The following is a 25,955-nucleotide window of genomic DNA, read 5'->3' as shown; positions in this document are numbered from 1 at the left end:
TTGCAGTGTCAAAATAATATGCAGTGTTCCGTCTGGCTCATAATGAATAATATGGTGATCATTTTGAGATCGTATTTAGTTTTTCTGATTGTTGGAAGTTATTGTTAAAGAGCGAGAGCCATTCTCCCAAAGTAAATATTTAATCTATAAATAAATAAGTAAAGAAATGATATGATGCATATCCTCTTATCCCGTAAAGATGAGATATCTTCGGTCATCTTTTCCATCCCTTTTTCTCGTCCATATTTATTTCTGTGTCTTTGGAATGGCATGTAGAAATCTGTTTTCCAGACATCTAATTGGATGCTTGCCTCCTTTTCATCCGCGAGTGTCTGGACTTGTGTTTCTTAGGGGCCTGTTTTCAATTTCTCAGGAGCCTTGATGATGATGAATGATGGGAGCCGGCTCTCTGGTGTTTTCAATATCCCCATCTGGTTCTCACCTCTCCAGGATTTCCCATAAAAGATCTAGACGCTGGTGTGCAAAGAGCACTTTGCCTGGCTCTACTGAATTGGCATGGCTTTTTTGAGAAAATAAGGAAAAGAAAATGGTCATGCTTTATGCACGGTTTTTAACGATGGTGCGTTTTAACACCTGATGAGTCGCGGTGTTTGTGGATGAGTTGGTTAAGGAATACTCATACAGATCCTCACATTAAAATCCAGAGTATTGAATCTGAATAAGTAGCATAGCCTTAAAAGTACACATTTTACGAGTTCTCCCTGGTTTGAAAAGTGTGTGAAGGAATTGGTTTGTGGACTGACTGTGTTTTTAGGGCCAGGAAATTGGTTATGATTTCCTCTTTCTTCTCTGAAATGAAGGAAAACTGTCAATTTCACATTTAACCTACGGCGTTATCGCTACATCATGGTGTGTCTTTAAATGGATAAGTAAATAGTTTATTTTTGGTTTGGTTTCTGTTGGATATGTCAGTGTCTCTCGTGGTGTTGTAAGAATGTAATAACGCGGGTGAATGCTATGTGACCGGTGTTTAAAGCATCTCTAAAAGGGAGGTAACTCTAAATTTCGAGGGTCTCTCACCATTAAAATGACTGGAGCTAGGTCTTATTGTTATGTGAACCACATTCTAATCCTAAATCTTTAGCTGGAGTCGTATTTTAAATAAACTAGAGTATCTTTATTTGATATTTTTCTGCAAACTGTCCTTATACGAACCATTTTTGTTTCTATGGCAGTAATTATTTTTTATTTTTTTATTATGAAAAATGGAAATGAGTGAAAGCCTCTCCCAATAAAAACTATTATATACATATATATATATATATATATTCATTAGTTTACTGTAATTGTAGACTTGCAAGACGTGTTTATAAATGCACATGATGAGCTATTCTTTGCCAAAGCTGAATCAATTCCATCAAAGATATTTTGATCCTCTTAAAATGGTGCGATCAGTATATTCTAATAACTGCCGAAGGAACCTGAGTCATCAGTTCAACCGCCACAGAATATCTTCACCATTGTTGTAAACCTGCTTTTGTGGTCGGGTACACAAAGGTGATAAATGTCAGAATCTAAAAACCGGTCAAAAGTCTTCTTTATTCTATTGCCCTATATTTCACTCTGGCCATGCCTTTCAAAGGAAGGTGATCCATGTTTAGCATTAATTACACGTTTGGCCCGATAGAATGTGCCATCCCATAAAATGAAGAACATCCGACAAAGCCTATCATTGAGCCTGTGCAGACAGTGCTCCTCACCAACAGGTATTTAAACGCTCTCAGGATTTCTTGGTTGTATTCAAAGCTCAGCAAAAATGTTAAGGCCATTGGGTTTTAGCCTCGAGGCGGTTAAATTGCACGTGGTCTAGCGTCTCGTGTTTGGCTTAGGTGCCCTACGACCTTTGGTCAGAATGTCGAGACTTGACCCATGAGTCAGATGTCAAAGAAGTTGCTATTATTGAACCTGAAAGGACACAAGACCGAAGCTTGCGTTGAGAATTCCATTGACTTTGGCATTTCAACGAGCTAATGAGGTAATTATCTGATTGAGTTCTGCACCTTGTTTCTTTTAAAAAATATGTTTTTATTTTCCATCACATGAAACAAGTTAATTACAGAGCTGTACACATTTTACAAATTACACACCTCCACAGGCAATGGTTAGGGTTTTACAATAATGCAGTGTAATTTATATGAAATACTTTTGGTGGTTGGTCCCATTCCAGCAACTCTCAAAGATGCTTTGTAATTAGTTCCTGCTAGTCCTTGATGACTCAGAACTGAACCAGACCAGTCTGGACTGATTTTCAGCGCTACCCACACCCGCTTTCAAGACAAATGGAGAAGTGGTAAAAGAGCATCTATCAAAGCTTTTTAAAAAATAAAACATTTTACCGATAAATACACAAAACGAATGACAATTTACAGTCGGCGACAATGAAACCGTTACACGTTAATCTGTATGAAGTTTAATTAGACTATCACAAACATTTGCATTCCTTGCGTAGTCCAGGAAAAGCCGCTATTTGTTTGAGCAGGTATTAGCGAGATCTCTTAGCCCTCCGTGTGTGTATGTGTGTGTGTGATCTTGGTCCAAGGCAAACAGCTGACGCACTCATGGTTGAAAATCCACTGGTCGGACCTTCATTTCCACTCTCTTGAGGGAGTAGTTGGAGCCATGCCACCCATACCAAGTGATTCCGTCTGAGCTCTTTGTGTGCTCACCGTAGCGATAAAAAACGCCATTCAGGTTTGAGTCGGTGCAGCAGTTGTACCAGTAACCACCTAGAAAGAAACGAGGCAAAGAAGTAGACTGGACCGTCAACTGCAGGGACATACATGACCCGTAAGGGTAATTCATTACGAGGGCTCTCTTCATTTACCTTTGCGCAGAGAAGCACAGTGATCCACGCATTTATCGTTGTCCTTGTCAATGGTGCTGAAGTTGGTGTTGTTGTGGTAGCGCAGGGAATTCCCAGCGTTGCCGCTGTAGTTGGCAAGGAAGAGCTTGAAGCTGTTGAGCTCATTTTTCACCGTGAAAAAACCGTACTCAGCGTAGCGCGTCTGTCCTTCCCAGTCCTGCATTGGAAAAGGCATCAAACGTGATTAAGAGGCAGAATAAGTACGAATATTAGCTCTGGTGGTCAGCCTAGCATCTCTATAAGTTTGTTTGCTTTATTATTAATTTTCTTAGGGACGAATCGCATTTGGCCATGAAGTGATGCATGGTTTGCATTTTGTTGCTCTATGACCCAAATGTATGCGAGTGTTCCGTTTTCCAAGGCGTACCTCCATCTCAACCCTGAGGACACTGGGCCTCCTTGTTAGGCGGAAGATGTGTTCATTTCCCAGCCAGAAGTCCCCACGGATGGACCCAAATCCACTTTTGTACTGCTTCCAGTCACGGCTGAATGATGTCAGGCCAATCTTGCGCCTTTGGATCAGGGTCCATCCACCTCCATGCGTCTCCATGTCGCAGAAGACCTGGAAGTATTTACTTCATTTAGTAGTTTGCAGAGAGAAGACTCCAAAAAGTCCATTCTGTGGACGAAGCGCGAGCATGACTTACGCTCAGCTCAGGCGTAGCCAGAAAGTCATCCTTCGGCAGTTTGTACTCGCCAGAGATCTTGTAGCTCTTGCTGTAGAGCGTTGCACAGTCATAGATGGCATCTGAAGGAAGAAAAAAAAAAGAAAAAGAATGCCCCCTGTCATGCCAAAACCGTGTGCAGCTCTATGTGCAGTTGTTACAAATGTTACTGTCAATTAATCTCAGTATCATGGATGGCTGAGGAAAATGTACTTTCTTCCGCCACTAAAAGCAAAATAGATCAAAACAGAGGGGAGTTTCACACAGTTTGCACATTTCCACTCGATCACAGTATAATGATCCCATTATTAAACCTGTGAGATCACTATGAGGTAATTAGCCCAATACTTGTAGAAATCCGCATAAAAGAAACCAACGTGGAATCCGACCGCTTCTTCTAATCTTTGCGTCCCTTCCTGTTCTGCTCGCGCCTCTAATTTGCTCACGTTTTGAAAAGGCCTCTGTGCTCCCTTTGCCCGTGGATTAAATGTGCCCCCCCGCCCCCCGTTTGACCATACAGTTAAGGCTTTGGAATAATAAACTGTGTCATGCCTGGTTGAACTCTCTGCCGCAGCCAGCCCTGCTTGTTGAAGTTAATTCGGTTTTTATTGACACCCCTGTAGCTCCAAATGAATGCTTCTGACTGCTCCGAGATAACACTGTGATCAACCCCCCCATCCCACCCACAGCAGTTTATCTTAAACCCATGAATCAATGCGTTTGGAACTATTTTTGTTACTTTTATTCACGCAAAATAACAACTGTTTCTTTTCTGAAGAGGTCATTTGCTGGAATGGAATGTAAAGTAAAACATCGGCGCAGGAAGGAAGGAAGCTCTTGCAACGTATTCAAATTGAGCTCCGCAGTTTCAAAACGGCTGCTTTTCATTAGGCTACACAGGTTAGAAAGGTTGGTAGACAATCAGTGCATATAAAATACAGTCGTGTGTAAAGGCTCTGTGCTTGTGTGGAAATGCGTTTTACTCCTGGCGTATAAATTTGACAACAGCTGCTTAATAGTTAAAGAAAGAAATCGGCACCTGAGTTATGACCACAGCTAGCAGCACACAGAACTTTAGAAAAAACAAAGCACTTCCACTTTCTGCTCGATTTAAGAGCAAGTCCAAAGTGTTACTGCTCACCTGCTGAAGTCTGGGGAGCGGACTGTAGCGTCTGCAGCTGCATGATCTCCACGCGGTTGTTGATCTCCGAGTACTTGCTCTCGGCTTCCGTGACCCGGGCTTCTTGTTGCCGGTTGTGCTTGTCCAGCTCCATTATTTGCCTCACGACACTCATCACGTCGGTCTCCTGCTTGCGGCTCAGCTCCTCAAGGAGGCTGGACAGATTGGCCACCTGCACCTTGAGAGAGCGCACCTCATCACAGCACTGGGCTTTGAGACCCTTCGGAGATGCTTGTCGCTTCCTCGGTTTTTGGGCCCACGTCTCTGCCAACAGCAGCAGGATGACCCCGAAAACCACTGCGCTCAAATGCACCTTTGGCATTCTTTCTGCAAGCGTCAGGCAGTCCCACGATTTCTGTTTTTTTTCTTTTTGATTGCTTTCGATGTTCTAAAGCAGGCTGCCGCTGGAGAGGGTCTGTGCTGGAAATATCAGACCGACGGGATGGGTTGGAGTTCTTCTTTGTTCAGATTCTTACTCCCACATTGAAGCCCTCCTCTGCCTGACCATCTTAAATATCTTGCATATGGGTCCTCCCCTCTCCTGGCATGCGCCACTCAGTGTCCTGACCCTCTCCAACCTTCAGGGCGGAGGGCCCCTGTCACCCCTCCCCCTGCTGCCCTTTGCCTCTCCCCTGATCCTACTTTCACTTATTTCACAGAAAGCTCACCCACGTTTCTCCTCTTTTTCAGGTGTTGAAGGTTTCTGGGAAGTCATTTCTTTTTCTTTCTCTCTGCTAGGAAGAGCTGCTTAACCAAAAACCAAAAGGCTGCCTGGACTTGTTGTAATTCTAGTCGTGTGGCACCAGTTACAGTGAGAAAACTGAACTTGAGTTGTGTTCAATTTGAAATGATTTGGCTTTTCAAAAACATTTGAGAAGCTGTTTTTGGCTTCGGAACAGTTAGTAGGTTGTTTCCTTTCCTCTCTTCACACTTAAATTACCCTCGTACTTTTACTATATCCTTGGGGGTAACCATTTCTTCCGTGAATTTGGTCTCCACATGCCAAGAAGCATGTGAAATCACTAAGTACTCTTAATTCTAGGTTAAGTATTTTATTGATGCTCCCCTTTATGACAGATGTTGAGGCAGGCGTGTTTTCCACAGAGCCCTTCAGCATCAAATGTCAAAAGGGTGTTGATGGAGAGAGACAGCCTTAGCTAAGCATTTTGGAATAAAATTAGTCCAAAACAGTATATTTACAGGAAGGAATTTGTTCAGGAGCAGGCAAAGCCTGGATTTGAAACACTGTATTGAACGACTGTAATCAGTCTGTGTGTTTTTTTATTGGAAAGATGAAGAGATGAACAGATTAATCTGTCGTGTTTTTAACATTTAGTGGCTGTCAGTAAAAATAAAAGGAGTAGAAGACATTTTTCATTTAAAAATATTAATACTATTGTCCGTTAATAAATTCAAACTGCTGCTTTAAGTTGGGGTGTGTGCACATAGCTGAAGGCTTGTACAGTGTACTGTGCATATGAGTACATTGGTGAATGTAGACACGTGTATACATTGTTGTTTTATTTTTGTTAATTTTTTGTTGACCTGGGTCGCTTCATCCATCTAATTAGGCTATAAGCAGGGAGGATATAAGTTCCAAAGCGATACCTGAGGAGATTAGGTCACAACTGCATCATCTTTATGATACCAAGTATGAACATAACTGTGTAACAGAAGTATTACTGTATGCTGAATCTATAGCAGTTGAGTATAACGTCACTGAGACAGAATATTCCGGTCAGTTTTGATTTGAACGTTGTGGATTTTCCTCTCTCCACATGGACAAGAATGATGTAACAGGCAGCGTCAGAGTTCTGCTCACTTTCATAGACAATAAGTCAAATCAAAAACATGCAGTAATATGTATGAGACCACAATGAGGAGGAACTCGGTTCTTCAAAGTCTCAAATTCTGTAAGCAAGATTTGTGTTACCGGTAAACTCTTGTAATTGTGAGGCAATTTCAGACTCTGCACCCATTCCGACTATTGAACATTCTGTTTTTTTTTATTAAAGGAGACATATTATGAAAAACTGACTTTTCCCATGTTTCTACACTACTCTGTAGAAACCAAAAACAGCTAAATAAACCATTAAGCGAATCCTGCGTAGTTTACATAGTTCTGTAATCACCTACTGAAACGTGTCTGGCAGAAATCTCTCGCCCTGTGATGTTACAGAGGGGGAATATGCACATGCATGCACATGCATGCACACACGCAATGAACTTAGTTTTGTTTTTGTTTTCAGAGGCTTTTCTGACAGAGCTGTTTGAGACAGAAAAGAGACACATAATACCCAAACACGTTTTGCATTTAAATTTGGGGTTCCATCCGTTGATTTGAATTTAAATACTTCATGAATGCACAAACCGGAGCGCTGTTTGAATTGCGGAGCACAAATAATAGTTCTGATACCACTATTAAATAATACTGCTTCGCCAGTGACACAGCGTTAAGCTTTTTTGTGTCCCTTCAACCAAATGTCTGAAAAGAATTCCCCCCCCCCCAATCGGTTTGCAAACAAAAAAGATGGTTGTGGTCATTCTGCTCAGCATCATTTTTATATCAAGGGAAATGCGGTTTGGAGCAACTAATAAGAAGCGTGACTTTTCTCAAATTCTAAAATATTACCTAAGTATGAAACGATGTGTTTTTATTTGTTGGCTTTGGATTGTGTGCAGTACATGGATACGTAAACCTGTTTCTTTCCCCAGGCATTTTGTTTCCTGAATGTTTTTGGCTATCTTTCAGTTGATCTTAGTGCTGCAATTCCACCGTTACTTAACGCATGCTTTTTTTTCTCTCATGTATTTTGAGATATGTTAAATTTGTATGAGAATAACAACATATTTGTCGTATTTACCTAAACATAATATTCTGTCTCACATTCAGTTTTCTGAGCTTTGATCACCATGTAAATTCTGAACCCTGATTAGGTCCTGAGCATGAGCCTTCTCTTCAGTGTTTCGATTCACAACAGATGTGATCAGTCATGCAGAGCAGATTACACACAATATTTAAATATCTCCAGAACTTATAATCATGTCAAGCAGACATTAATTGTAAGGTAAGGTAAGATAAGTATTTTTTACTACCACATTTATTACAATAAAGACAATTTCCGATTATTATATACATTTTTCTTGCACTAAAAATAGTCTAAAGGTTTTTACCTTATCTCCTTTCTCAATATGTCTGCAGGTGACACATGTTTCTCTTCATTTTTTTGCTGGTGCTTTATGTAAAGCTTAACTGTAAGACATTGAATTAAATGTTCTGTGACAGCAGCACCATATTTCATTACATCGCCATTCAGCGCTGATACAAGTAAAGCTGGACGCTGTTTTATGTGTTTACTGTCCCCCCCCCCCTTCAAAACAGCCTCTTTAAGCACCATTTAGACCATTAAACCATGCCTCATCAGGCGCTGTGCATAGAATGAATGTTTCTTTCTAACAGTGGAAGAATTCACTAAATGCCACTAAAACCTCCTCCTTTATGTGACTTCCCCAGGAAGCCCACGCAGTTCGAGGAGACATTTTCCTTTGCTGTCCAAGACAAACACCCCACTGTACTAATTACGCCACTTGTCTATCTTTGATGAGTACGCGCTGGCAAAACAAAGTATTTTTAGCCAGAATATGCTCACAGTCTTTGTGTCTCTAAACACACTGGAAAAACCATCTATAATCAGTGTCCACCTGGGCCAAGCTGTCAGCGAAGGACTCATGTGTTCAATTACAGGGAAGGCAGGAGGTGAAAGTCAGGCTGCGGATGCCAGACCTTCTATCTCGGTTTGAATTACGTAATAGTTGCTTACAGTAACCTCTTCCACCTGTTGGCTTGGCATGCACATAAGATCCTCATTTGGAATTGTGCAAATCTTGGTTTGGCTTAGGGAAAGCTTTACATTTCCTTTAGGTACTGAGATTAACGAAACAGATCAAGCCAAAGGTAACTGTTCCCTTTTTTTATATATTGTTGCTATGGCCATGTGATCTTGATTGGTCTTTGTTACATGAAACTTTGCCATCTAAATGAGTCAATGGATGTGAAAAGTGGTGTTTATTCATTTTAGAACAGGGAGAGAACTCAGTAGGCAAAGTCTGGGTGAGGTCGGGCAACATTAGGTATTCCACAAAAATAGAAAGATGAATGCGCATAACAAGAACATCTTACTATTACAATTTTCTGAAAAAAGTGGCTTTGAGAAAATGTTTAAATATTACCCTCTTTATTATATTCATTCTATTCAACAGACCTTTCAGAGGGGCATTCACCTTTCAGGACTCTCTCCTGATCAACCCCCCCCCCCCCCTTTTTTTTTTAATAAAAAAATAAATATTCTATTTGTTTTATTGGTATTGGTGAGTTTTATTTGTATTGTTAAATGTCGATGATTTATGTACTAAGGACTTTCAACGGAAACAAGACCGCAAGGGCTTTTTTGAAATGCTCCTCTTAGACAGGATGTTTGACTGTATTTGTACTGTAATACATGCTACTGTTTGACTGTACCTGTACTCTAAAATTCTATCTAATAAATATATTCATCATCATCATCACAGACCGCATTAACCCTAAACTTTCATATTGTCCTGGGGGCCACGAATCATCATCCTGCGGGCCGCGAGTTTGAGATCCCTTCTTTGGAACAATGGTTTAAGCCAGTGGTGTGCAAACTGTGCGAAGGAGGTCCGAGACGCTGCAGGATTTCCCTCCAGCCGGTCACTAAAGCAGGTGATTTTAATTATCAACACCTCCTTCAATTTGAGAGAAGGAGCTCTTTCGTGAGATCAGCTGCTGGAGAGATGTTTGGAACGAAAACCTGGAGTGTCTCGGCCCTCCGTGCCACGGTTTGGACACCTCCGGTTTAGACTGCAAAGACAGGGTCTTGAAATACTGCATGTAAATTACCATGAGGCCTTTTCACCATAGCATTAGCATTACTCTCAAAATGCACCATGTTGTTTCTAGTGCAGAAAAGTCTGCTGTATTACGTCATAAAGCGAATACCTTGCGCTGCAGAAAGTTATTTCCCACAGTCTACATTGATTTTATTTTCAGTGTCTGACGATGCCTATTACTTTAATTTTAGAAGCCTAAGGCAAGCAGCTGGTCTAAAAATTTCAAAGTCACCCACCGTCGAGTGATATGTAAATTAGTCAAACCAGGACACGTATAAGAACGAAACAAGCTGTTCCGTGCTTCCCCTAATGAAGGGGACAGTATGCACCAAGGCGTCGTCCGGCTCGATGACTGGCAGCGCTCATGCCTTGGCAGGGAGCTGGTTCTATAGCTAGCAGGCTTTGTCAGTAGCCGTCTGCGAACCGGGAGCGGCGACAAACGGTCTCATGTGCTTTATGTGAGTGCAGCTTAACATGTGGCGCTGCACTCTGTGCTTCTCATTCCTTGTTCACGTAGCAACAGCAACATTCTGACTTGTTGGCTGCTGGAGACCCTTTGCTCTCTTGGCCTGTTGACCTGGAGGTGAGGAACCCAGGAGACACATTCTGCAGCCATGTCCCAGTGTGGGGACAGCTGGGTGTCAGTACTGGTGCAATGGTTTCTGTTCTGGTGTCTCACTGGCCTACTTATTACATTGTTTGAACACAAAAAACCATGTGAAATTGTGTATTTGACAGATGAACTTTTTTATTTATACCAGTTAAACAGCTTTCATTCTGTTTGTTACGGTACATATTATATGAAAGTTTTGAATGTCTAATCTATCATTTAACCACGGCGCATTCCAAAACACAGCGTTTCATGATAAGCCTCAGTGAGAGCGCTTACTTTGGTAATCTCAAAAGCAAGGGATGATAAGTGTTTCCCCATGCTGCAGCATCTGCTCGGTAACGAAACAGTCACCTTCTTGTCTTCCGATTCCGCTGTAACAGAAATCACAGACAAAGGGCTAGTCAGATGGAATCAGAGATGAGTTCAACCCCTTTTTCTGCCACACATCCAAGGACAATCTGGATGAGACGGGTGGCTGAGGTAACCACTTCCTTTGCAGCCAAGCTTATCGCATGCAGTGAGGCGTGTGATGTTGCGTTCGTTCCAAGGGGTATGCAGACATGGAGCCGTTTTTTGATCGCAATATGCTACGCATTACGTGGAAGCATTGCACATGTTGTCCTTGAAGAATGATCTCGATGTATTACAAGGTTGAGGCTTGGGTCTTCATTTTTAATGGTGTTGACTGACACTGGTCCGATGTTGTTGGAGAGTTACGAAGCATTTATGTCACAACACTTTTCAAAGCACATGATTGCCTGCCGTTTAAATGCCTCAGTGATGAGATGAGATCGTTCAATCATTTGGGTTTTATGTCCTTTAGTTTCATGACCAGGAAAATGTAAGCTCAACTGGCAGTAATTTAGTTTTTTATTCAAATGTTTGCGTGCTTCAAGGCGTGTCAGTTTTACATTGATTTCATTTATCTTGTTTACGTTGGGCCTGATCCAGCCCAGAAGCAAAGTCTTAGTGTACTGAATTTTAAATGAATTGAAATGCAAGGGGGGGGGGGGGGGGGTTGACCCATGAAGAACAGGCATGGCAAAATTGCTTTCTTCTTTCTCAAGTGGTTTAACAGAAAACAGTTGAGAAACAATGGCAACATTTACATGGACACATTTAATCGGATTAAAAGCCTGATCGGAATAAAAATGCTTCATGTACACACCCAAATCAGAATAGTCTGACCCGATCAAGCTCAATCCGATCAAGATTCTATTCCGATCGAGAGGGGTGGTTTATTCCGATTGATAATCCGATCAGTGCGCATGAAAACACTTATTCTGAAGTGTTGGTACAAACTGTCCTGTCCTTACTGCGCATGTCTGTGACGTCAGCTAAACGCGCTTCTGTTATTGGCTGGATTTGTGTTGTCTGGAGGACACAGTGCTGCTCCATTAGGAAGCGTTAACGCAAAGTAACAGCGCAAACGGGAAAAATGCGCCAAATAACCCTGATGTTTCAAGCAGAAAAGGGCGGAGCTATGTTTTGTTTACAATGGAAGTCGCTACGGCTTCTTCTTGTACTACTGTTTCCAGTATATTTGGTAAATTGCGCATGTCAAAATAATTTATTCCGATTGAAAGTGCGATGCATGAACCTAATCGGATCAATATTTTTCGGGTCCATGAACGCAGTGCATCCGATTACCGTCTTATGTTTTCAACGGGACCCTGAAAATGTACTGCATTTTTTTGGGGACCGTTGAATCTGTAATGAAATAACCCTGCCATATGAAAAGTATACTGATTTGTCCCTGTTTGAATGTCGTCAGACATAAACCTGCCATAGGTTTGTTTGTCTTCTGATTCACATGTCAAAAGTGAGCAGTACGATATAATTTTCATTGCTACTCAGTCATGCTGCTAAAGAAAATAGATGCAGTTTTAAAAATGCAGCAGTTTCATAAATCCATTTCTGTCAATCATTTTTATTTTCCAATGCAAATCATCCTGCTAATTCAGATTAAAATTCCTCATCTGTTTTGATCCTGGATTTATGGGTTTACCGCTGCCTGTTAGCTGAACGTTTTGTGAAGGAGATTGTCAAAGCTCTAGGTCAATACTACTTACTGCTAGATAAATATTCTCTAGCTGAGCCTTGGTTGAACTGTTGGTTTGCTCTTATTATTTTTCATGCTGCCTTGGGAAGTGTTTGGCTCAGAGACCACGGTCAGTTGAAGCAGTGTTTTCTACAGTGTACTCCCTCCACCCATTTCCTCTGTAGCCTGCTTCGTCTGCTTCGCCAAAGCTTTTGCAGTGGAAAGAAACCAACGTGTCAGATGGTTGGGCTCATTCTGCATGGGAATATTGTTGATTGCATTTTGGCTACGCCACAAATGAGCAGCTTTTCAAGCACAAAGGTCAGACTCACACAATCGGTGAAAGACCTGCCATAGTAATTCACCAGCAGACTGGACTAGCCTCAGTCACATGTTGTCTTATTTGACAGTTACTTTAATATGTATTTTTTTTACATGCCACAATTGACCTTTAGTTAATTGTCTGTATTTCCCTGAAATAGTGCTTTTTGAAGCACCAACCCAAAGATGTGGATGCATGAGTCTATGACGCGAATGGCAGACTGGTGTAGTTCCGTCGTCTACAGATCCATTGCATGTCTGCGCATTGCCGTGATGTCACTTCCTTAGTAGTTGTTACTCTGGATTTCAGCAGAAAGGTTAGCTCCACTTGAATTTTCCCTTTTTTTTTTTGGTATATTTCATCAATTAACTTAATTAACTTATTCAATGCCATTAGGTCTAAAGATGTTAATCTAAATCCAAACATTCGCTGCCAATTGACCTCAATTAGGTTTGAAATTTAATTATGCCTCTCTTCAACGGCCAATAACTCCCGAACGAAAAACGGTAGGAATGCACCTTTTGTTTTTCCTGATGAAAGAAGAGATTTGAATCTTTAATTTGGTAGGTTTGGTGTTTACATAGTTTTGCTACATAATAGTCTGTGGGTCTTGTAAAATAAGGCAAAATGAGCAAAAGCTGCTGGCACTGAATGATTTAAAAAGCATTGATACTGAGAAACTGTGATTCAAAAAGTGTGATGCGTCCACCGCTTGCAGTGTCCTGCCATAAAACTAGTACCGGTAATACCACTGTACCAATAGGGTTAAAATTTTACGACACATTGTACGTATTTCAATTGCATCATTTTCTTGATTTATTTTATTGCATTTCTTTAATCAGTATCAGCCAAGGTCTTCCACCTGTTGGTAACCTTTTTTAATATCATATATACATGTCTTCAGGAAATATTTAAACTATCCAATATGTTGACTCAAAAAAACCCTGTAGTTAATCAATCCAGTTGATCCAGAACAGTGTTTGGATACAAGTTTGCATTTTGAAGTTATTATGTTCAATATTAGGGAATGCAGGCAGCACTTGGCAAGCAAGAGGCCCAAAAATCAGTGCGAGCCAAGTGGATATATTCCTGATTAGATTAGATTAGGTCCAGGACTGATTTTCCTTCTTTGTGAGATTCACACACGTCTTTCCATTTGTGGAGAGACATATCTAATTTCCTCAGGGATAATGCTTTCTCTTTGGTGAAACAGCCAATCCGCTTGAAGGTATTTGAGAGAGGCTCATATTGCTGGAGCAGAGGGTATTTTCCTGTGCATTCTAGTCCCTCTTGGTGGTTTCACTGAAAAAACACACCGCTGGCCATGGCGGCGACGCCCTCACCCTATACTATATTTTTACTACGCCTGCCTCTTGAAAAGTATTGTAATATCCGGGGTGAATAATTTTCCTTCCGCTGTTGAATTGTTCTGGCAAATTCATGTTTAAGAAGTAAACCTCCACAGTCTGATTCAGGACACACACACCATATTTTCTAACTTTCACGCTGAGATTTCATGGCGGCTTTACGGTGGATGTTTTCAAAGCTTGTGCTGTTTTCTGCAACTTGTTCATGTCTCACAGGAGCAAATCAGGAAGTGATGCATGTAGCATAGCCCTGTTTTCACGTTAAATGCTTCAAAGTTCAAATCTCTGGGGTCTGGTTGTGATTTTATTATATTTTTTCTTTGCTCAGATGCTACCACACTTGGGCAGCACTAGAATGCCTCTGCAACTTGTGCACGGTGGAACCAGGTGGACTTAGTCAGAAATTGGTTGGGTGTGGTTTATTGAAGACTGAGTCTCATTTAATTGCTTCAACGATGCATGGCTCTTCATCAAGCCCTGGGAGAGTTGCAGACACGCTTATTTATTTACTAAAGTGAGCTCACTTTCTCATGTTACGTAATCACTTTCTGTCAAGCTTGATTTCCTTCTGGTCGTTCAGTCTTGCGCCCTCCGTCTTTGGTTTACACCAGCATTCTTTGGAAAAACCACTTCAAACGTAGGGGGTAAAAGGACAGTATTCACTGTCACGCAAGTGCAAATACTACCTGTGATTCACGACTGACCTCTAATGATTGTACCCCGCCTCTCACGCCATATGTATCGGAGCACCAGCCGCTGGCAACCTTCTAATTATTGAACAGTATATGCGGATTGTGAATTTATAGCTGATTAAAATGTTTGATGTTAAGTATGAAAGACATATTTTACTTTTTAAGCACAGGTTTGAGAGAATATGTACGACTGAGCATTTGGGTTTTTTGACCCGATGATCCATTTACCTAAGAAGTGTTGTATATCAAGAGGATATGTCTGATAAGACTGGCGTCACAAACAAATCACTGAGATGGACCGCATTCGACATCGGTGAAATGCAGTGAGGCTTATTCGAGGCAGTTCAGTTGTCAGGCAGCGTTTCCAAATGCTTTTTTCTGTATTCTACTAATGCCAGTTTTGTGTCCGGGCAAAGCCAGTGAACCATTCCTGCTGGTTGGTTTGCACCTACGTGGACGTGGACGGGGGGGGGGGGGGCAGGGTTTAGGAAGGAACGATAACACCCTCCATGGGTCAACGTTGGAGGTCAGCAGCAACAATATTCACGGTGGTGAAATAATTACATTACAAGTTTAAGGGGGAGTAAATAAAAAAGAATGGACTGGGAGATGGGGCCTCAAAGCTATCAATGTAAGCACGTTGTGTGTACACTTTGTGCTCCCGACACCTTCTCAGCTGCCTGCCTGTGTGTAATCACTCGCGTCATATTGTATTTGTAGAGTACGTTGACAGCTTGAGGTATACATGTACCTGCTTTTTAATAACAGTCGTACCTCGTTATATACATGTCTGGAGTACATATAGCGTTGAACCAAAGGTTCTGTTTCTTAAAGCTTGCTGTTATTTTTCACACATCTTGCAGCATCAACAATAAACTGCAGCAACCGGAAGCAGCCTCTGGGGTTCTGGAGTATGCCATGAAGCACTTTAGTGAGCTGGTGAGTGTGTTGTTGTTGTTGTTTTTTCATACATGTAAACACATTGCAATATCTTTGCAAATGAATAGTTTTTAACCTACTGTAGCCTACAAAGGTAGAATTTTAAATATGTTCTCAGTGGGATGTGGTCTCGTATCTGTGTACTCAGTATAGCACTGTGATTGGGGGGGGGGGGGGGATTTGAAACGCATATCCCTGAACGCTCCGTTCTTAAAGGCAGCCTCTGGAAATCCATCTGCTCAGCTGATTAGTTGTTAAAGTCAAAGAGCAGAATTCTGGACTGTTTCATCCAGTTGACAGGATGCTTGTTTTTTGCTGAATATTTACACACACCAGAGTTATGTGACTGCATTTTAGAGTTTTCCAAAGGTACTGTGGACGACTACTGGAATGGATGTTGTATGTTATACCAAAACTCCAAAATGTAATTATGTTCTGATGCCCAGCTGTAATGACGCATGAAACTTTTGAATGTATAATTTTGTGGTTCAGATATGAAATAACTGTCAAATGAAGGACATGCATTAGACTCGTCACATTAAGTAAAAATAAGTTATTACTTTCATCAAAATCTTTTTCTGCCTCAATTGTGTCATGTCGTATCTTTGATAAGTGGTTGGTCAAAGATACGAATAATTGATTAAACTGATCACCATTGATTTGCTTTATTACTTCATTACAATAATTATAATTATTATTTGCTTTTTGGAATACAAAAAGCAAAAAGCTGTCAAATTCTAGCAGACTGAATACACACACGCACACATACATGCATAGATCTATTGAGATTCAAAAGTACAACACACGAAATTAATCCAATATGAACAAATCAAATGAATAAAACTTGCATAGACCAAAAAAATCAAGCATGGTTGATTCTGTCAATGAGTATATTTTGAAACTAAAAGAAGATGCTGTCGTTCCACAGTAAATGTATATTTTTTTATTTAGCCCTTGGTTGCCACAGATACAATGGGAAGATGCAGAGAAATAAAACTGTATTCATAAATTTACGAGGGGGCAATTTTAATCCAAAGGACAAGTCAAAATGTTTTTTCCATTCATTTGAACTTCTATGGAAAACATATTTTTTGCTTCTTTTTGTGAACTGCATTCATGTTTCTCTATTAAAACAGGGTCAAATTGAAACCAGTTTCACTGTGTGCTTCCAGGAACCTTGTTTATGAGGTGACTGTTTGGAAAGTTTTCCTGTGGGAGGATGCAAGGCTTCCCTGCTTAATATACCATTCAGGAATCACCAGTTTAACCCACATTTGGAAGAGATGGATGCACTTAGTCATCGTTTGATTATTTCTAAAATAAGTTAATAGTTAGAAGTTACTATTACTGGAGGGCAACATTAAGATGTAAGGAGTTTAGTATTGATATATTATTTAAGTTTGGAAGCTATGAAATATTATAGGGACAGTTAGACATTAGAAAAGGAAGGCTTGAACTAAAAGTGATGTATCCAGTTGTGGTCGAGACATCAGATGGGCTCTTGCTAGGTAATTCAATGCACAGAGGTTCATGGTAAACGTAGACTCATGGACTCATTTTCACAATTTAGAAATGTTTTTGGGCTGTTTTATTTTTTTCTAGGAGATTCAAGCAACTTGGTATGAGAAGTTACATGAGTGGGAGGATGCCCTGGTGGCATACGACAAGAAGATCGACATGAACAAAGAGGATCCAGAGCTCATTCTGGGCAGGATGCGCTGCTTGGAGGCCCTGGGAGAGTGGTAAGTGCGGTCAGGATTCTGGTGGGCTCACTCGGGATACTTTCAAATCAGCTCCAACCTTCAGGTCTCAGATTTATTGATGCTTATTTTTTATGCACATAAATAAACACACATGGTCAGTATTAGAGAGATTTGCTGATGGTATTCGTATCCTTATTTCGTTTTCTGCTCTGAAGTGAAAAGTACAGAAACAATTTTAACCTTGGCTCTGTCGGACAAAGACGGTGTCTCAGTAGGTGTACCTGCTGTGAGCATTTCCTTGTCCTGCTTCTCATTAGCTCAATCTACGCAGGCAGCCTTGTTCATTGGGTCGTGACAAGTCTCTCAAAAACAAAAACAAAAAGAGACCAAAAAGAGGTTCCTCTGCGATGACTCCATTTTTCCAAGATACACAAACAGGCATCTAATTGTAGGAAAAGATGCCACAGTACCAGTGAAAACGCGTCACATTTGAGGGTTCGCTCCGTAATGACTGCCCCTGTTCAATGAGTATTTTTAGGGAAAAAGAAAGTAATTCGATGCCACAACGATCCAAGTATGTGGCTCGTCATAGAGCCCGTGACGTCAAACAGATGTTCATTTGCTTATGCGATCTGTTGTCAAGGTCGCTGCTGAATTTCAGAAGAAAACGATTTAGCTGTACAGAGGCTTTGCGGTTATGTTCCTATTTTGTTGGTTACGGCAGTACATGACCTCTAAAAGTTGACCGGATCTTGACTCAACAGAGATCAGACTCGTGTGAACACATTGTTCCCTGTTAAGGTAAAGAGATATTCTGCCAGTCCTCTCTGTAGTAATCCAAAACTGGTGAGAGAGAATATTAAAAGTGCAGTTGATGTTTTTGCCATTCAAACTGTAACCCTAGTTTTGCACTGAAGTAACCATTAGTCGAGAAATGTCCATCTTAAGTTATTTAATCGTGATGATTGACAAAAATGTAAATGCTACTTTAAGATACTCCATTTACAGAATAATTATATGGATATTTGTTTCCTGCCATATCATACAGTCTGCAATTTTTTTTAATTTAAACATTCATTTTCTTTCCTGGCAGTGTTTAGGAATAAGAATATTCAATTCCATTAGATTTTTTTTCTATAGCACCAGATCATAACAGAAAGTTATGTCAAGACACTTTACAGGCGCAGCAGGGAAACACAGAACCCAACTTGACCCACAATAGCAAGAACTTTGGTGTGGGAGGCGAGGAAACACTTCCCTTTATCAGGCAGAAATCTTGGACAGAACCTAGGCTCATGGTGGGCGACCATCTGTCTAGACCGGTTAGGTTGAGATGGAGAGAGAGAGGTAGAAAGACAGCGAGACAATGACAGTGATGGAGAGACAGAGACAAGGATGAGAGTCAAAAACGCAGAGAGCAGGAGCAGACAAAAACATAACGTAACAAAATACTGACTAAAGAGCTGCTATATAAAACTATAAATGCTAATGCTAGCGATAGGGACATCAGTGTTGAAGGCCACAGGTCCAGGTTCTGCAGCACCACGGACAGAAGGACCTGCAGACTGAGACAGAAAGAGGGACAATTAACAATATGATAACATTTCAAGGTTTCAATTTGTTTCTTTACATTTTACTGATAGAGATGCTAGCCATTGAGGAATCTTTCGAATATTTTTCCTTGAGATGAAGATTGGGTTTTGGCAACAGGTAACTACACAAAAAAACAAACACACGCACACACAAAATAACAATGCCATTTCCAGGTGTTGGACACATGTTGTGTTCCATTATAATATGACACCAGTGTGTCACTGTAACTGCCCCATGCCTCCTTTGAGGTAATTCCAGTAGATGTTGCACTGATGGATTTTTCAATAGAAATTCCAAAGATAGGAATGGTGGTCTCCCGAGCCAAACTGGGAGTTCATACTGGATTGTGTTTGTGTCTGCTCGAGACACACACAGGCCTGGCGTCTCTGAGCTGCTTGCACTTATTGCTTTGACATTATACGATACCCAGGATGCTGGAGAATGGCTTCACTCCAATGACCCTCCCCCCCCCCCCATCTAAAAGCGGCCATCTCTTTCTGTCTGTCCCTCCCACGTTCCCGCCCTCCTCCTCTAGCATCCTGAACGTAGACCACATGTGGTGGCTTTGATCCCCCCCGGACAATGCAGCGCTGATTGTTGTTAATGAAGACCCGTTCTTGGTTAGGTGCCCCCCCCCCTCCCCCAGGGAAACATCCGTCTGTTTGTTGGGTGACTTGATTTTATCAGACTGGTGGGGCAGAACATTTTATTTCAGATATTCATCTAAGGAAAGAATGAAGAAATAAACAGATGCTGATGTGATGGAAATTAGTTCTTATCTCCTTCCCGTCCTGTGCCAGACGTATTCTGGTGAAGGATTTATTTTTGTTGTCGTCTGGGACAGGGAAAACCAAAGTAATGTCTTGACTTGTATTTAATATCCTCAGATCTAGGCTGAAGGAGAGCTTTTTTTTAAAAGAGTGACCAGATGAAGGACTTATTTATTTATTTACGTGCTATTGCTGTGGTTGTCAAACTCAGCGAGTCACTCGGGATTGAGCTCCACTCTTCTTTACCAATGGTCCAAGTCTTTTTTTTTTTGCACAGTGTCTCTTAGCAGCTTGTACAGCCACAGTTCAGCGTGCATGACAATAACATGGCCTCTTCTTACGGGATCATCCTGGGAACACGACAGTAGCTGAGTTTCAGTTTCGGATTAACGGACGTCCACATTGGCTGCACAGTTTTTTTGGTTTGGTCTCTTCTGCAGTCTGAATCCTGTGGCTATTGTTTTGCAGGGGGCAGCTGCACCAGCAGTGCTGCGAGGAATGGACGCTGGTGAGCGAGGAAACCCAGGCCAAGATGGCTCGTATGGCTGCCGCCGCCGCCTGGGGTCTAGGTGACTGCTCAAATACTTTAAGTCCGAAATGAGTAGTAACATAGTAACAGTCAGTGGGGCTTCCTGTGTGGAGCATTTAGGTCAGCCTCCGTCTGACTCAGGGCTATAATGCAATCAAGCCGAGCAGAAATAAATACGGTAAGAGCTCTTACCAAATCCCCCCCCCCCCTTATAATCAGATGCAAGTGATATCCAGTCATAACACTGACAATATACATGAAATGGTGGAGAAAAGCATGGATCACGCTGCAGAGACATCCCGAGAGGTCTGTGGTTTGTGGTCGAGATTTTCCTAACACCCCTCAGACGGCACTAAGACAGCAGGCTTTTCCTTTAATTATTATCTTTGGAACGCAACAGATTGAAATTGCAAGTTGACTTGGAGTTGGGGTCGTAACAGTGGGCGACAGGCTGCTTTACCATGCAAACGTGAGCCTTTAGTTGTTTTCTTGTGACGTTCCTGTCTCCAGGGCAGTGGGACAGCATGGAGGAGTACACGTGCATGATCCCAAGAGATACACATGATGGAGCATTTTATAGAGCAGTGCTGGCCCTGCATCAGGACCTCTTCTCATTGGCCCAACAGGTAGGTTTACATCACCACTCACAAAGTCCCTCAATGCCAAAGTGCTCCCCTGTTCGACATGCATCATAAGTCCATTGTATAGACGTTACGTGAATCATGACTTCACCTCGCTTCATGGTTTCTGGAATTTTTATTGTTATTCATGACAAAGAATGAACGTTTAGTCATTTAAACCAAGGCTGCAAGGAAGGAAAAAAATAAAATAATTCCATGGTTTTTCCAGACGGCATCGGATTTGTTCATCAACTCAGGTTTTTCATTAAACCCAATAAAACGCGCCGGCCTTTGTTTTCTTTTACTATGTGATACCTTCTTAGTATGGAAAAAATATGTAACTCTTGAAATGGTAAATTGTCGCAGCAGTTAGCCTCAAGCAAATAAGGAGCCTGTTACCCCCTCCTGTCTGCCTGTCAGCAAGGTCTGGCGGAGGTCAGGATGGTGTTTTCCTCATTTGATGAAGCTTGGAATTTCGGATGAGCTCATTGGCCCTGGAGATTGATTTGTTTGAGCTGGATGCCAGTAAACACCTGCTTCAAGTCCAGTTCCTCCGGTTTCTCCGGGGTCATCCTCCAAGCTCTCTGTGCCCTTTCATTCCTCCACAGCTGTCCTTCCTCCTGTACATTTGAGATAAGATCCAGGTGTGGTCCATAGGATTATCCATCAACTGAAGAGGAAAAGCAGACTTTTGGCGACAAAGAGGCTGCTGAAAATGGAAAGCAGATGGGAGTGAGGGTGAAAGCTTAAATGTCCAAATGCGCTCAGACGTGGTTGATAATCCTCACACTTTAGCGCTTTTGATTCTGTCGGGCCGTCCTTTTCCATTTCTCTATGCCCCTAACAACCAGCTGTGCTCCAGTGAGTCTGGCCATGCATGTTAGTTCAAGGTTTCACTGTTTCAGCAATGATTTGTAGACAGGCAGGCATGCTCCTACTAGTAAAGCGAGTCCTCCAGTGCCCGATTTCACGGCGTCTTCACTTTACAGTCGTGTTTTGCTTGGTTTTAACTGTATTGGGTGGTATGGCTTCAAGCATCACAGACACCAAGCAGCATCATGGGACTTTTTGACCGATGGTCGTACACAAGTACAACCTCTAAGATAGTTTGAGATTGGCTTGTGGGTGGGGGGTTCAGACGCTGCCTTTATCAGGAGTCGTCAGGGCTGCAGGTTTCCAGTGGAAGATATAAAAGAAGCAGTTTTGTCGTCACCTCATCCCAAGCACTCCCCCATAACCCCTTCTTCTCCTTATGTGAGGTGCTGGTGCAAAAACACAAACAAAAAATTGGTTTAATTGGAGGGAGTTGGTTTGAACCAGCTGTGTGTCCTGGCCTCAGAACTTCCTCAGTCATCTGCCTTCGTATTATCTCCCCACTAAAAACAGTTCCCAAAAAACATTTGGTGTAGAAAACCCACAAAAACGGCTCACTTCAATCCACAAAATGTGTCCTTGTTTGTCCCTTTTGCTGCTCTGGATTGGGGGGGGGGGGGGGGGGGCACGCTGTTTTTCAATCCCACCAGGTTCTCTCTTGTGTTGGGATGTCTGTCGTGTTATGGAACATAGCAAGCAATCCTTTTAAACAATTTAGGGAACTGGAACAAAAATGTAGGAACGAAAAGATATTTATCTAATTATTGCAGGTGAATGTAATTGAGTTCTAGAAGTTGTTTGAACATCACGAAAATATTTGAAAATGTTTCACTTGTCATGTAATGAACAAACCTAAAACACTCAAATCTTCTTTATCTCCCTTGAATCTCTCTTTTCAGGATGTTTTAAAGACACATTTTACATCCACAGCCATGGATATTTAACTTTCACAGTATGGATTTCAACAGTTTATTCATCGCTCCTCTTGACGATCAGCAAGGCCTTAAACCATTCTAGTTCGTTTAGCCACGCTGAAGTGAGAAGCAACGTGCTTTCATTGCTCTGCTCAGTGTTTTTATTACCTGGGTTTAAACCACAAGCAGCTCGTCACCATGAGGTTTTAAAGCAACACAACATTGTGTCTTGGTGCATTCTGGGGTGGGGGGGGTCATGCTATTAACATTATTGCTATTTAGCACTTCTGAAGAACAGTACCTAAGTTGCGTTCCTCATGTTGATGCTATCTAACAGTTACACCATAATTGGCCAATGCCAGGCAATTAAAAAAAAAAAAAAACAGAAGAAGCACTTCATGTTTCATGAAAATGATCTCTCATTTGTATTTTATTTCTTGCAGTGTATTGACAAAGCAAGAGACCTGCTGGATGCTGAGCTAACGGCCATGGCTGGAGAGAGCTACAGTCGAGCTTATGGGGTAAGTGTTTCTTTGAGACAACAAAAATGATCAACACATGGCACATTTGATCACCTCATTGATCAAAGGGTTCTGCCATAGCAAGACAGCTAATGTTTACATGTTATTATATATCAGTCTGATCAAACTTCTTTAAAAGTCCGAGGCCACGATGTCTAGGCGGAAGTTCAGAGGCGACAGAGCCTGACCACTGCAATCAGACAATCCCCTCCTCTATTCGCCTTTAAGAGACTGAAAACCCGATTTTATTTATTGGCGTTCGAGACGGCGTTGAGGCAGCGGCCTTAGGAGCGTTCTGTATTTATTCTATATTTGTTTCCTGTGTTTATTTATTATTCTTATAAATAAATAAATATGTTCCACTTATTTATGTTTTAATCTATGCATGTACAGCACTACTCTCCTGCAAATCTAGCTAAGCAATGACTTTGGGTCCCTGTTTGATCTCGTGTACACACCTTAGCTGCAGTAGCCAACACGTTTCTGCAGGAATTGTGTTATGAATTACTTAAATACAGCCATCAGCCTTCCGACAAATGATGACAGGTCTACCGGGCTGCTGAAAACATTCATTTGCAGAGCTGCTTACAAGAATTGTGCTCTATTAATTTCACGCAAAACAACTTTGCATTTTACAAATATATGAATGAGTGCATGTGTAAAAAAATAATAACATTCCCGTGCCTGTTGTGGGTTTGCTTCGTAGGCCATGGTGTCTTGCCAAATGCTGTCAGAGCTGGAGGAGGTGATCCAGTATAAGCTGGTCCCAGAGAGGAGGGACATCATTAGGGAAACATGGTGGGAGAGGCTTCAGGTAAGCACACGATAAACGGACAAGCACACACGGGTTCACCTATAGATGAAAGCAGATGCTGGCTTCCGTGTCCATCAAACAAGAGAAGAAAAACAAATGGAAGTAGAAATACATTTGTAGTGAGGAGAAGATGAGAATATATTTTTAATGGCAGTGGGATCTGATGAAAAAAAAAATTAAACCCCTGAAACATTTGATTTACGTTCATTGAACTTACCTTGTTTTAAATGAGGATATGAGAACAACCTGAAGATAAGGGAAACTCAGACGAACAGTTTATAAAGGTGCATGATGGCGTCAGAAAAAGTGGTGTGTCTCCAAATGACGGGGACAATTTTCCTTTCTAAGAAGGAGACCCTTTCCTTGAATGAAGTCAGCTGGTCTTGTAGGAAAAGCTTGAATACATTTTGCTGGAGAATCCCCACGGACATCTTTCTGGGATGATTTGGAAAGAATTCTGGGTAATCAAGCGTCCAGTGTTGGGAGATCATGCACGGTACATGATCTTGAGGGACTCTGAAACCAAAACTAACAACTATCAAAATTATACAATGGAACCGAACCCCAATCCCTGGTTTGGATCCGCGGATGTGAAACCGCCCCTCAGGTTGCGACCACAGGACAGAGTTGGGGGCATACAGTCAGTGAACTGAGCCATAATCAGAAAGCAGAACTGAACCTCAAACACAACCACTGTATATACACTGTGAAAGAAAATACTAAAACAAAATGTATTACAGTATTGTACATGCTTAGATAACGAGACAGGAGGTTGTGCGAACCACAAACCCTAAGAAATAGACAAATGCAATCTGATCTCGTATAATAATGTTGAAGTTCCCGAGTTTCATGCTGAATGAAATATGAATGTAGGTTGAGGAAAGAATTAAATCAGATTAATTGATGATCTTTCGATCTGTGATGCAGATGCACCATTCCTAACCCTTGATGCCATGATGTCTAGGCTTCTCATGTTAATACAGCATGCATAATGCATTTTACTAATCCAATCTCCTCCCCAGGCCTTTGGAAAACCCAATAATAATAACCCTGTTTAATAACCGGACAGAACTGGTCAATATCTGAGACAAACACGTTACTAGAGATGTTAAAGTACCGTAAAGTATCAGCGCAAACGGGAAAAATGAGCGAAATAACACTGACGTTTCAAGCAGAAAAGGGCGGAGCGATGTTTTGTTTACAACGGAAGTCGCTACGGCTTCTTCTACTACTATGTCTGGTATATTTGGTAAAGTTGTGCATGTCAAAATAATTTATTCTGATCGAAAGTGTGATGCATGAACTCCTAATCGGATCAACATTTTTAGGGTCCATGAACACAGTGCATCCGATCATAATTTTAATCCGAACTCTGATCGGATTAATGAAATTGTGTCCATGTAAACGCAGCCAGTGTCTGTGAAACCTCCCTGGCTACAAGTGCAAGACAAATGTTCTGCACGGCAGATTCAGCCAGAGACCATGAAGGTTGTATTTGTCTGACCCACAGGACTCCACTATACACAGACGAGGTATCCATGACACGCAGCAGAATGTCAGTGATGAGTCTGAATGAAGTAATGGCAACACTGGATTTGGCTGTTTGGGAAAATGACTCAACTCATTTTGAAAGCATAAATAAAGCAGGAAACAAAATGGCACGTTTTCAAACATTGGCTGTAGATTTATGCCAGACAGTTTGATGATCTTCAAAAAGAAGCAACCATCCATCGTTGAGCAATTCAGTGCATAGAGGAAGCATTGTGCTCACATGATTAAAGCTAGGGCGCTGACAGATGCACAAACTGCAAAAGCTGAGACTTTTTTTTTAGGTGTCGTATATGTCTTGCCTTTTCAGAGAAGCTTGTCAAAGACAGAATGAAGCTGATTGTTTTCAATCCAACTCTTTTTTTCTTTATAGTAATTTGCTCCCCTTCCTTGGGACATTTCAAAGGTTTCTCTAAAATGATGGTAACCGTTAAGAAGGAAACCGCACACACACTCTCA

At 41.5% G+C, this 25,955-nt stretch overlaps 2 protein-coding genes across 2 annotated transcripts in view; one reads left to right on the top strand and one right to left on the bottom strand.

The window, feature by feature from the left end:
* Positions 1-25,955, top strand: part of mtor (mechanistic target of rapamycin kinase) — a 75,405-nt gene that overhangs the window by 28,383 nt on the left and 21,067 nt on the right. The window contains exons 29-34 of the mRNA XM_068752653.1: positions 15,536-15,611; positions 17,214-17,353; positions 20,146-20,246; positions 20,717-20,832; positions 23,057-23,134; positions 23,841-23,948. Of these exons, the coding sequence (XP_068608754.1) occupies positions 15,536-15,611; positions 17,214-17,353; positions 20,146-20,246; positions 20,717-20,832; positions 23,057-23,134; positions 23,841-23,948 (619 nt within the window). The remainder of the gene's footprint in view (positions 1-15,535; positions 15,612-17,213; positions 17,354-20,145; positions 20,247-20,716; positions 20,833-23,056; positions 23,135-23,840; positions 23,949-25,955) is intronic.
* angptl7 (angiopoietin-like 7) lies at positions 2,578-5,051 on the bottom strand. The gene is made up of 5 exons (XM_068752818.1): positions 4,691-5,051; positions 3,532-3,632; positions 3,252-3,446; positions 2,846-3,041; positions 2,578-2,747 (listed from the first exon to the last, which is right to left on the bottom strand). The coding sequence occupies exons 1-5, from the start codon at positions 5,049-5,051 to the stop codon at positions 2,578-2,580; spliced, it is 1,023 nt and encodes a 340-aa protein (XP_068608919.1).

Source organism: Brachionichthys hirsutus, chromosome 2 (genome assembly GCF_040956055.1).
Source record: "Brachionichthys hirsutus isolate HB-005 chromosome 2, CSIRO-AGI_Bhir_v1, whole genome shotgun sequence".
Classification (NCBI taxonomy): Eukaryota; Metazoa; Chordata; class Actinopteri; order Lophiiformes; family Brachionichthyidae; genus Brachionichthys; species Brachionichthys hirsutus.
The sequence above is the reverse complement of the archived record's forward strand: the minus strand, read 5'-3'. Positions and strand labels throughout refer to the sequence as shown.

What these genes read in the sequence shown, in the direction of transcription:
- angptl7 (XM_068752818.1), bottom strand. Translation starts at nt 5,051, where the DNA reads ATGCCAAAGGTGCATTTGAGCGCAGTGGTTTTCGGGGTCATCCTGCTG. An exon ending in TGGCTACGCCTGAGCTGAGC is followed by an intron (nt 3,447 to 3,531) that starts GTAAGTCATGCT and finishes AAATACTTCCAG; the next exon opens with GTCTTCTGCGACATGGAGAC. An exon ending in TCCTCAGGGTTGAGATGGAG is followed by an intron (nt 3,042 to 3,251) that starts GTACGCCTTGGA and finishes TTTCCAATGCAG; the next exon opens with GACTGGGAAGGACAGACGCG.